Genomic DNA, 12,379 nt, shown 5'->3' on the forward strand with positions numbered 1-12,379 from the left:
AAGCAAGCGGAAACGATAGCACGTTGTATTCTGTTATAGTGAGATTCTCTTCAAACTGTCAGTTTGACTATACTATTCCTTATAAGAATCATCTTTGCTCCCCATTCAACCAATGCTGTCATTCTAAAGTAAGTCTTCATATAGTGAGCTTCACTTGTCAGCTATCCCAATGTATGATATCAATCCTCCCTAGTCAATCCATGCTGTCAGTATGACGTGAATCTGACTACAGAGAGGGAGATTCGAAGGCCAACCTGTATACAAAAACACGACACATGTGAATTAATATTCTGAACGCTCCTCAAAATTTTCATCTTGTCATTTTATAGTTTGCAGTTTGCAATCTTGTGAATCCCAAGTTACAGGTTTCAGGTTATGTCTTGTGTAGTACCGTACTTTTGTTTACTCTCCAACAACAAATCAGTGCGTGAACATTATCTACAAAATATCTGAGTGATTAGGGAATTTGATAGGAAGTTCGTTATATTTTATGTTTTACCATGACGACAAGCAGCAATCTTTCGTTGAAACCAGTTTAAAAAATCGTGGCAAACATCGTTCATCAGTAGCTGACAAGCATCTTGTTTCAAACGAAGCGACGGCAGCAGCAGCAGCTGTTGAAGTTGAAGGGGGCGCAAATTTCAATATCATGGCAACGTCTTCAAAATTCACTGTGTTTGGCATAACTGTGTCCAGTATTATTATTGTGATTATTTCGTGTTTTCTGTTCAATACAAACGCCAGTGAGACAACGGCCAGTAGTCTGCGTCTTGTAGTTGCGGTCAGTATTATTTAGCATTATTGTTATTTTGTATTTATTCAGATAGTATTTCATTACCAAGTTATTTTATTAGCATTAATTTATTTTATTGTTATTCAGTATACTTAGTTTATTTTTTGGGTATATTAGAGGTTCTATCATTCCTCAGGATTAATTATTATGTATCTATTTTCAAATTCAAATTTGTTTATTTATCGATATAAATCAGATAGTTGAATTACACTGGATTGAATAGAGGAGATCATGATAATAAAATATATATACAATTGAGAATTAATAAATTGATTTTTTTAGCTCATCCAGAGTCACTTCTTATGTAGTGAAATTCACTTTGAACTCTCAAGATAGTTGAATTTGAATCGGAAGTATTCATGTTATTTATGACTAATGCTGTCAGTTGAAAGTGAATAGCGCAGTGGCGTAAATAGCGCACGCCCGCAGCCCCACGGTAAGGGGGGGCACAATAAAACCATAGAGTAGGCCTACTGTAAGCCATATTCAATGGTTGGATAAGTTAGTAAGTGAAAATCATTACACTAGGGTTGGGATTTGAATGGAAGTAATGTATAAAAGGCAAGCAGATTCCTTCCTTCCTTCTCCCAACTATTACAATCTGGAATCTGATAAATAAGAATAAGAACAATGCAATTGTGATAGAATGGACTCGTTCACCTCTCGCTCTCTCCTCAGCTCAGTCAAATCTCCTCTCCTCAGTTCCCAAATTTTAGGTGTAACTTTGAGCTTTGTGTAATATATTATAGACTATAGTTTATAGCCTATGATTTAACAATATTAATCCAAATTTAAAACTCAATCTTTCTTTACTTTTAGTTCCTTAGGATATACTGTAGTAGTCAAAGTAGGCCTAATTGTTTCCGATCTTTACAATCAATAATTAATCTATTATCACGTCAAAGAAAGGCTCATGTTATCACTGTACATTGACAGTTAACCACTTCCCCGGTCTGGGGAGTACAGCGTACTATTCATTTTGTTATTTTAAAGAAAGTGTACTTTTTCACTTTCTGGTTTTGCGAACATACCGTCGCGGAATCAGTGCGTGAAGTAGGAGTGGAACGATTTTCAATATAAAATCTGCTTTAAAATCGCATTGCTCCTGCACCCCCCCCCCCTAAATCATCAAGCGTTGATGTGCGCAGAGCTTGAAAGCTTCATGCTGGTTCAAAGTGCGTTATGTCTTTACACTGTATAAATAGTATCTTATAACACAAGTTACACTGATGAAAATTTATAATAAATACTTCAATTTGGAAACATGGGATCAATACTTCAATATTAATGAGATGATTTTACAATCGAATATGACTTCATGAGAACATTACAAAAGTTGTAACAATCACATGGCTATCTACATATATAAATGTTTTGAAGAATAACAATAAAACCATTTATTATAGTGATAATCTCTGTGTGATAATTAATCAAAAATTATCCCAAATAATTATTCCAAACTATTGTCCATTTACAGGTTTTTCGTCATGGAGAGCGTACACCAGCCAGCACATATCCTAATGATCCACACATCAACAATGAGTTCTTTCCCATGGGATGGGGTGCCTTGACCAATGTAAGTAAACTTATTTAGCATATAGAAATGAGTGGAATTCTTTTGAAGTTGAATAATTTTTTAATTTAATCAACAAATCAATATTTGTTTGTCAAATTATGATCACTACCGGTAGGCTACATAGTAGGCCTACATACGAAACATGTTTATAAAGTAAATATGAAGCCGTAAGATCCCCAATAGGATAAACAAAGATGATGGATTACTCCATGGATTTGCTTCTCATATGACCAATAGTAAACGTTATTATGAACATCACCCATAGCGAAATGGCAATCAAGAATGCGAAACTGTAATAACATCTTGTAGGTTAATCGTACAAATTAGGAAAATTAATAGCGTATTAATAATTAGCTTCACTAATCAAAAAACAAAAAAACTGAGATTTTTCCGCAAGTCCAACGTGGGCTACTATCAGAGTATCAGAAACGAATCTCTTCTTTGACTATTCTTTGGTATCTTATCTCATATTTATGTTCTTCTTTGGCAGTATCTTCTCTTTCTGATACTATCCATACCAGGACTACCTGAAGGCTTATTTTGGTTACATTTTAATGATAGTTGGCTTATCATCCCTCTCTATCTCTATGGTAGTCGTCATCTCTCATCATCATCCCTCTCACTACCCACGCACAAGCCTATGAACTTATGTGGGCATTACCCTCAGTATTATTATTATATTATTTTGTTACTTATTCCGTATTTGCTCTTCATAAATTCTTGAATTTCCAGGAGGGAAAGAAAAATCAATACGAGATTGGGAAACTGCTGCGGACCCGGTACAAGTCATTTTTGAGCGACATCTACTCTCCAAAGCATGTTGTTGCTCAATCAACTGACGTTGACAGGACCAAGATGAGCATGCAATTGGTGCTGGCTGCACTGTTTCCACCAACTGAGGCACAGAAATGGAACAACGACTTGAACTGGCAGCCGATTCCTTTCAAGTATGAACCGTTGGACCAAGACAAGGTGAACACAAGATTTAATGTTGAACACACTATTTTGTAGAAATTACAGATTCTTGGATTTTTTCAATGTATATACTGTTTGTAATCTTCTCAGATAATAACTTTATCATGAATCAGACATCACAACTCTTACACCAGACCTGAGCCAGCCAAGTACACAATACTATACTATCATGAAATAAAATCAGAAATCTATCAAAATACAATTAAGTACCGGTAAAGTTAACTAAGTAGTAGAGTTGAGTGACTAAAAATGCAGTAGAAAACGTTCAAAAGTAGGCGTATCAAGTTATATCGAAGTAAATAAAATAATTCAAAGATAACACATTGAATATACATGATATGAAGAATAGCCTACTGACTGAGAGAAAAATATGAATTCTTCACAAAATATGTATAAAAATATTGATAAATAGCACCAACTTTAGGATTCAACTTTTCTGAATCTGAATTCTCTGAATGTTAACAAAATTACAAAGAATTCGATATTTAATTACATGAATTAATATACGGTAATAGAAATTCAATATGGAATTCCTATTTTGGAATTTTTTTATAACACCTCCAGAAATTGCATTCCAAATGTTTACTCTAATATAATTTCAAACTTAAATTCCCATTCTCTGGTCACTCGCCCAATTTTTTATTCATCACTTATTCATTTATTTTTTGCATTAATTCATTCATTCATTTTTTTAATCCATTTATTTATTCTGAATATGGTAGCTCATTTTCGTATCAACTTTTTTCATTATGTTTATGTTATTATTTATATCATATTATTTTTTGTTTTTTGTTGAATTTTCAGCTTCTTCTTGTGAACATACCATGTCCCCGTTATTATGAGGCACTGCAAGAGGTTGTAGAGCGTGAAGAAGTGAAAACGTTAATCAAACAAAATGAACAAATTTATGAGCTTTTGACTAATAAGTCGGGAATGGAGGTAAAGACGTTCAATGATCTTCTTTCTATGCAAGGAACTCTGAAAGCTGAGGTATGCATTCACTGATTCACCTAGTTGATCCAAGATTTAAAAATTACCAACGACAATTTTAATTGGTACCAAGTAAATATTTTATGCCGTACTATATTATGCCGTAATATATCTATCAATTCATTAACCTACCGTATTTTAAAATTTAAAAATGTGTATAATAATGTAATTTTAAATACTGTATTCATAGTCTATCTTTATTCCTTATAAGTAGGACCTACAACATAATATGTTTGAAAGATTGGTGTATGGCTAGAGACGATAAAAACATTGCATTATAAAAATGTAAAAAGGTATCTAGTAGTACGGTATAGCTACAGTAGAATATAGTAAATTGAGCAGAGAGATGTTTCAGAATCGTTTCATAATGAAATAAAAACACAATTTGATGAATTAGATCACAAACAGAGTAAATTACTAAATTTCAAGAAAAATCTTGCTTTGTCAATTCCACGTATTAGACACTCTGAATTACAGGAAAATTGTAGATATTCCACAATATCAACATACCCTACAGAGATATATCAATATTATCAAAAAATTGCAATAATATCATATTCTATCCTTCATAGATATTAATTTATTTTTCCCTCAAGCTCAGTAACGATGGGATAAAATTGGGTACAAAGGATTCTATTGAATTATGAGAACAACACTTACAAGGAATTTTGAAAATATATTTCTGAAAATTGAGTTGCCTATTCAAATTGATCACTCTGTTTCAGACGGATCTCAATTTGAAACTTCCAAACTGGACAGAAAAAGTGTTTCCGGAACCATTGAATCAATTGGCTGGGAAAGCGTTCACATTGAACGCATACACACCTGAACTGAGAAGGATAAAAGGAGGTGAGAATTTTCATGTGGAAAAATATGATCAAAAAATTTATAAAATATAACATACTCTTATTGCACAATAAACAAACTACTATGGAAGGAAATATAGGAAAGAATATATAACTAGCGTATAATATGCTTTGTCAATGATAATATGGACTTCAATAATAAAAAAGAGAGCTAAAATAATAATTTTATGTGAAATATCACAACTTTGTGCTAAAAGCCGGTAAAAATAAATTTTCACCGTGTACTACGTGAGAGTTCGGTAAGACTACCTAGTTGATTTTCTATGTGAACTAATAAAAATTGACTGTGGGACTATAAAAAATTATTACAGGAAATTTTCTATTCAGCTACACACGTCTTATATGTCAATAAAAATATTGAGTTACTGGGTGTGAGATTATCAGTAATGCACGACCTTGCATTATCAGGCATGTTATATCAAGTTGATTTCATTCACTGTTGATTGTTTCAAATTAAGCTTCCACAGCCTGTTTATAAAGTGATGCCTGTTCTCTAGTGTTTGTGAATGCATTGCTGATTGAAGATTTATCATTCCAGGTCCACTTTTGAAAGATATCCTGACGCATATGATTGATAAAATTAAGAAGCCGACACACAAAAAAGAGCAACTATATCTGTACGCTGGTCATGATTCGACCATAGCACATCTGTTGAACGCTTTGGGTGTGTGGGAGCAGCATGCACCTGAATACAATGCACTCATTCTTCTAGAATTACACGAGTTGAAACGCGATGATCCGCATGTAATAAAGGTATGTTTACAGTATAAAATTATAAAAATGTGCATCAGGCCTATTTAAATGATAAAATGACAAAAAAAGAGCATAATTTGGATGATAAACTGATAAAAATACCAATTTGAATTGTAAACTAGGCCTAAATTATACAGTAGGCTACTAATGAGCTGTTTGACATTACGGTAAACCGGGGTGACTTTGTACCAATTTTAAGGAGTTGAAATTTTAAATAGCTTGCAATCAATACTTGAGTTGGGAAAACCCTCTTGCACTATTTTTTATTGTATTCTGCAATGTTGAAAGAGTATTTTTCATTATAAAAAGTTACTATATTTCTTCACTTTACTAGAAATGTATTTTTTTGAAAATAAGTGACTATGTCAACCACGGGTAGGGGTGACTTTGTCTTTTACTTTGAAAAGTATATAGATTCAAGTTTATTTTCAAGAGTTAGACTCTTAGCCAAAGTGAAACCAACTGTTACTCCTTAAAATGAATCATGGCATTATAAACAAATGAGATCCACTTCAAAAATCACAAATTATTTATTGAAATATATTTCAGTTTCTGCTGCCCAAAGATCTTTTGTAGCGTCGAAGCATGTTGGATTCAGCTGCAGAATCTGCAAAAAAATAATATTTAGAACATATTAATTTCAAGCATGGTGGATATTTTGTTTTATTAGATAAAATACATAATTTTTATCATCATTATTTTGCATCATACTCTGCATGATATCATAATTTGTATATACTATAATACGACATAGTTTATAGTCAATTCTATAGGCTATAGGTTAAACTTGGGAGACAAAGTCACCGCAAGTTTAACCTATAGCCTATAGAATTGACTATAAACTATGTCATATTATACAAAGATACATTTTATAGAACGACGCTTTTGTTCAACTAGAGGTTTATATAAATCTTTAAAACACAAACTCTGTGCCTTGTCTTCAATGGATAGACTATAGTTTCAAATTCCTACTAGCTTTCAAAAAACTGAATTAATAGTAAATTCTAGTAACTATATTAACTAGTTCCCAATTGAATAGTGTCGAACATTAGTATGGCAATTGCAAGTCACTAAAAAAATTGTATTTCCAATAGTTGCTGAGTGATTGTGACATTTTCAAGTTATTTATGCAATATATAGTGACAATCTCTAATATTGCATAGCTATAAGTTATAGTTCTTGATTCAAACGTTCTCATGCTTATTAATAACTCATATTGCCAACTTAGATAATAAATCAATAGCTTATATATCATTCAAATAATGAATTTACCATTAAACAAACCATTGTGGCGAAAAAATAGAGCTATATTGATAGAGTGAGAATATGGATTGTTAATACCGGTACCGGTAATTAGCTGAGCCTGATAACCGTTTTCTTTTGTAAATTATATGTTTCAGGTATTTTTTCGCAAGTCCAAAGTTCATCGACTTGAGGAACTCACACCTTTTGGTTGCGAAAAAATATGCACTCTCAACGAAATTCTACGTCTGAAAAAAGATGTTTTACCAGATGACTTGATGAAGGATTGCATGCCTAAAGATCCCAAATATGTACCACCTAAGGCTCCAGAAATATGAACAAAGACACAAATGAACATCAGTATTATTCATTAAACTATCTGTGATTGTGCATAAATAAACGCATCTTATGATTAATTTTTGATGTTCTAATAATTTTCAATTAACAATTCCAATTTGCCTTTTCTCAATATTGAGTGAATTGTTAAGCAGGGGTAGTAACAGAGGGTGGGGGGGGGGTGTTAAAAACCATTCGTGGGGAGGACGGTCCCAATAGAAAAAGATCAACAGTGTTTAATATAACAACCGATGACCTTTTTGAGGGTGGTGGTACTAAAGTTTCCAATTTAATCAGTTATAGACCAATAGAAGGTTAGCTCCGACTTTTTCTAAGTAGCCTGATAATTAGTACCCAAAGGCAAACAATAATAGGATATTTGAATACCATATGAATTCAGTGGTTTATTTCATAATTGAACGAGCGAAGTGAGATCTAAGATTCAAGTCGACGAGTTGGCATTTCTCTTAATGTTTAAATGTTTGAATGTTCAAATGTTTGAATGTTTAAATGTTTGAATGTTTAAATGTTTGAATGTTTAAATGTTTGAATGTTTATATGTTACGCATTTACGACGAAATGCGGTAATAGATTTTCATGAAATTTGACAGGTATGCTCATTTTTTAATTGCGCGTCGACGTATATACAAGGTTTTGGAAATTTCGCATTTCAAGGATAATATAAAAGGAAAACGGAGCCTCCTTCATACGCCAATATTAGAGTAAAAATCAGACTATAGAATACTAGCCGTCAGGCTCGCTTCGCAAGCCATATCCGTCTAGCCCCCCGACTGGATCGTCCAAAAATGAGATCAGCGGGCTCGCTTCGCTCGCCTGCATGTAGACCTCAGCGGAACATCTGTACCGAATTTGAACGTATTATGTCAATTTGATCACGAAAAACACCTGTTACTATATCGGCGTATCTTTGGCGAACAAAATTCTTCCACCTCAGCTAAACCTGTGTACTGAATCTTTTTAATTAATATATTTCCATCAATTATTGAAAAAGATGAGGAAACACAGAAAAGCTGAGAAAACGCTAATTTTGGCTAATTGGATAAATTGGTATTTAGGAGGTCCTGGATAAATGCATTTCAATCATCAACTTGGTGCCAACCTAACAAAGTCAACTCAACTTAATGCCAACCTGACAAAATTTTCAATTCAGTTACCAGAACAACTGTTTCAAAGAGGTACTCTCTCTAGATTATAGTTCTATATTAGCATATGGTATGGACATTTCAATTATAATAATTTTAAGATATTGGAATAAGAAGAATATACATGCTAAAAGAACTTTAAACCCTTAAAAACCACCCTTAGAGTTAAAATATCGCCAAAAGATTTCTTAGTGCGCCTCTAAAGGGCCAACTGAACATACCTAACAAATTTGAACGTTTTTGGTCCGGTAGATTTTTAGTTCTGCGAGTGAGTGAGTGAGTGAGTCAGTCAGTCAGTGATTTCGCTTTTATATATATAGATTACTAGTATAAATCAAAATCCACTTTCGAAAAATTATATGAAGAGATTTTATTGAATAACTGATATTGTCTATTTGTTCAATTTTTTTGAGAACCATCTCGATTTAGCATTATGTTATAATTTTAGATTCATCATAAATCAGCTGACAAGTGATTACACAGATGTGTGGAGAAGCCAGTCTATTGCTGTATTTCCATAAGTTTCAATCATGTACTTGTGGATGAGAATACTGCGTGAGGTCTACTGTTCACAGAACTACTAGTAAATTACAGCGCACCCAATGCACAGATTTCAGATTTATGATAGAACTCTTAATAATTTGATAGAAAAAAATAGAGAATTCATCCAGAAGTTTCTTTACAGTACTCTTGGCGTTAGAAACTTTTCTCGCCTACTTTTCCTCTATGTAATAGGCCATTATCATATTGAATTGGAAGGGCTTTCGCTTCTCATTGACATTGAAAATCATCTAGGATATTTTTTAATCATTGAGATATTGCAATTTCTCAATTCCACACTCTTTATCAGTGATCAAATTCCACATAAGTTGTAAGAAAAAATTGTCTACTAAATAATCTGTTTGTGTTTATAGTACGATTAGCAATAGATTTGTAATAAAAATTAGCACAATCTTGACCTTCATGAATGGTTGATAGTTGTATAACAAGTAAAATTGATAGCACATATGCATTTCGCAAATTTTCTGAAAATGTTATCAGTTAGGTACCCATAGGAAAAACTCGGTTTTCCTGGTGCGGTATGTATGGAGAATTTATCTAAAAGGAATAAAAAGGGTTGTGTGACAGTAACTCATCTCACTCATGAGAACCCAGCTCTCTTTGTAGCATAAGAGTCAATTATATTATAATCTTCGGATTTTCATGATTTTAGGATGAAGTCTCTCAGTATTATTGTTGTTTGCCTCTTATTCAATACTTGTGCCAGTGATCCATTGCCAGCCAATAGTCTACGGTTAGTTGTTGCAGTAAGTAATCATTTAATTAAGGCAATGTAGTCTAATGTTTTTTGAATACGGTGATACATTTGTTTGAAATAAATTGATATTTACAGTTAGTCTTTTCAAAATCAAGCTCTACACTAAATAAACTGCATGCCCTACAAGGGTTTGAAATTTCACCTAAAACTTGTTATACCGCATCTTCGGTGAAGTATATATAAATATATAACTTTAAAAAATGTTTATTGTAGTTACAAAAAAAAACCAAAACAAATACTATTGTTCATGTTTCTTTTATTCTAAAATTTGAAATAATTGGTTCCAGAGAGCTGTGAATGAGCTATTTTATTCTACACCAGAGCTGCTGTAAATACCGGTACTTTTGGTTATGTACCTGACTTGTAATTTTGAATAGAAAGACTAAGAAATTGTCAAAAACCACAGAGTTATTGATAACTATCAATTCTTTCTCTGTCATGTACATAGGTACTTGCATTAATTTCAATAAATCTATGGTTTTTGACAATTTCAGTCTTTTTTTTAATATGGATAATTACCGTACCACAATATCAACTTCTCAACTGCCGTACACAAAAAGTTACTTGTAATTCATAATGAATGCAGAACATTTTTAAGTGAGTTCCTCATCAACAGGGATACGGTAACATCAATGCTTCTAAGATAGCTTTCTGTGTTCAAATGGAGACTTAGTTTACTGTAATAATTATTGAATCACTAATAGATGAGTAAGTTTGGTATTTTTCTCAGTTCAATTATATGTACAAAGTTTTATTTTGAAAATTAATGTGAATACGCTTAGAAAATGAATTATATAAATTGGAATGTCTTACTCTATTGGGATAAACAGAATATTCATTTTATAGGTTTTTCGACATGGTGAGCGTACACCTACCAGTACATATCCCAATGACCCTCATAAAAATAAGGACTATTATCCCTTGGAGTGGGGTGCCTTGACCAAAGTAAGTAAATTGAATAAATCTAAATAAATTTCTATTGAAATTATGTGTGAAAAGTAAGATAAAATTAAATAACTCCTTATAGAAGTTGTGTGGCAGGGAATGGTTTCGGAACAAAACTATTTTGGTCATGTAGAGCAATCAATTGAGTAAAAAATTGGTCTATTATTAGTAGGTCTGTTTTCTTGATGAGAATTAATTGATATAGTTTGATAGTAAGCCATGAGAAGGCTAATAATCAAGAGGCAAAATGATCAGAGATTAAATATATATTTATTCCAATATGAGGATTGATCCCAATAAATAGATGTATAGCTCATTTCAATATGAAACATTTGGTTTGAAGCTATGTGTTCCAGCCTAAGATAAAACAATCTTATACGTTTTCTCTGGTTTTGGTGATGACTGTTTTTTGAAATATTGGAATGAGAAAAACTAATGTTTTTAATTAATATTGATTACAAATATGGGTACCGGTATTCGAAATAGAAATAGAAAACCTTACATTCGCCTGCAAATAATTGAACAATGAATTCATTTATTTTCATTAATTTATTAGTAAATGCACATATAAATTAAATTTATTCTTACTATGATATTCATGATCTCAATATTATCGTATGAATACAGTATTCAGTAGGCTATATGCCTATACCAGGAGTAACCACACATAGAATTTATATCTACCATTAGGTACTTGATTGAATTCATATGATTTTTTAACTATGATTGGGCTATAAATATAAAGAAAATAAAAATCTCAGTACCCTTTTTTTGAAATATTTTACTTGAAAATGGCATAAATGTCCGAAACATGTTGTGATAAAATATTTCAAAAAAAAGGGTACTGAAATTTCTATTTTCTTTATATGTATATTACAAGTAGCCCTATACAGAAAAGAGATAAATGATTGGGCTATTCCAATTTTTGTAGGATCCATAACTCTTTCATTGTTTTATGTAATTTTACGTGGTACCTACATTTAACTGTTAGAAATTACAGAATGGAAGGAAAAATCAATATTTTTGGGCTATTTTAGTATATATGGTAATTTTACAAATTTATAAAATTGAAGCAAACATAAACTTTTCTTGTGTTCGTTTATGTGATTTTCCTACATTAAACATTACAGATAGGAAGAAAAAACCAGTATGAGATAGGAAAACTGCTGAGAACCAGGTACAAGTCATTTTTGAGCGAAATCTACTCTCCAAGGTTTATGAAGGCTCAAACAACCGACATTGACCGAACTAAGATGAGCATGCAGTTGGTGCAGGCTGGACTGTATCCACCAATAGAGACACAGAGATGGAAAAATGACTTGAACTGGCAGCCAATACCCTACAAGCATGAGCCATTATTTCAGGACAAGGTAAGACAATCATTAGATTAGTAAATCATCTAAAACATCAAGCTTACAATGA

General features: G+C 32.3%; 2 protein-coding genes across 5 annotated transcripts in view; one reads left to right on the top strand and one right to left on the bottom strand.

The window, feature by feature from the left end:
* The window catches only part of LOC111055358 (venom acid phosphatase Acph-1), a 26,451-nt gene continuing 14,072 nt past the window's right edge, over positions 1 to 12,379 (top strand). The window contains exons 1-7 of one of the 3 annotated variants that reach the window (XM_039428709.1): positions 1 to 781; positions 2,271 to 2,369; positions 3,102 to 3,341; positions 4,149 to 4,334; positions 5,060 to 5,183; positions 5,739 to 5,953; positions 7,354 to 7,611. In XM_039428709.1, the coding sequence (XP_039284643.1) occupies positions 491 to 781; positions 2,271 to 2,369; positions 3,102 to 3,341; positions 4,149 to 4,334; positions 5,060 to 5,183; positions 5,739 to 5,953; positions 7,354 to 7,533 (1,335 nt within the window). In that variant the 5' untranslated portion in view covers positions 1 to 490 and the 3' untranslated portion in view covers positions 7,534 to 7,611. Of the gene's footprint in view, positions 782 to 2,270; positions 2,370 to 3,101; positions 3,342 to 4,148; positions 4,335 to 5,059; positions 5,184 to 5,738; positions 5,954 to 7,353; positions 7,612 to 9,592; positions 10,002 to 10,858; positions 10,958 to 12,087; positions 12,328 to 12,379 lie in introns of those variants that run through there. The other 2 variants (XM_039428710.1, XM_039428711.1) reach the window with 2 other exon arrangements.
* Positions 6,448 to 12,379, bottom strand: part of LOC111055356 — a 45,708-nt gene continuing 39,776 nt past the window's right edge. For both annotated transcript variants that reach the window (XM_039428712.1, XM_039428714.1), the window contains one exon: positions 6,448 to 6,560. In XM_039428712.1, the coding sequence (XP_039284646.1) occupies positions 6,480 to 6,560 (81 nt within the window). In that variant the 3' untranslated portion in view covers positions 6,448 to 6,479. The remainder of the gene's footprint in view (positions 6,561 to 12,379) is intronic.

The sequence above is a fragment of the Nilaparvata lugens genome, chromosome 5, assembly GCF_014356525.2.
Source record: "Nilaparvata lugens isolate BPH chromosome 5, ASM1435652v1, whole genome shotgun sequence".
Taxonomy (NCBI): Eukaryota; Metazoa; Arthropoda; class Insecta; order Hemiptera; family Delphacidae; genus Nilaparvata; species Nilaparvata lugens.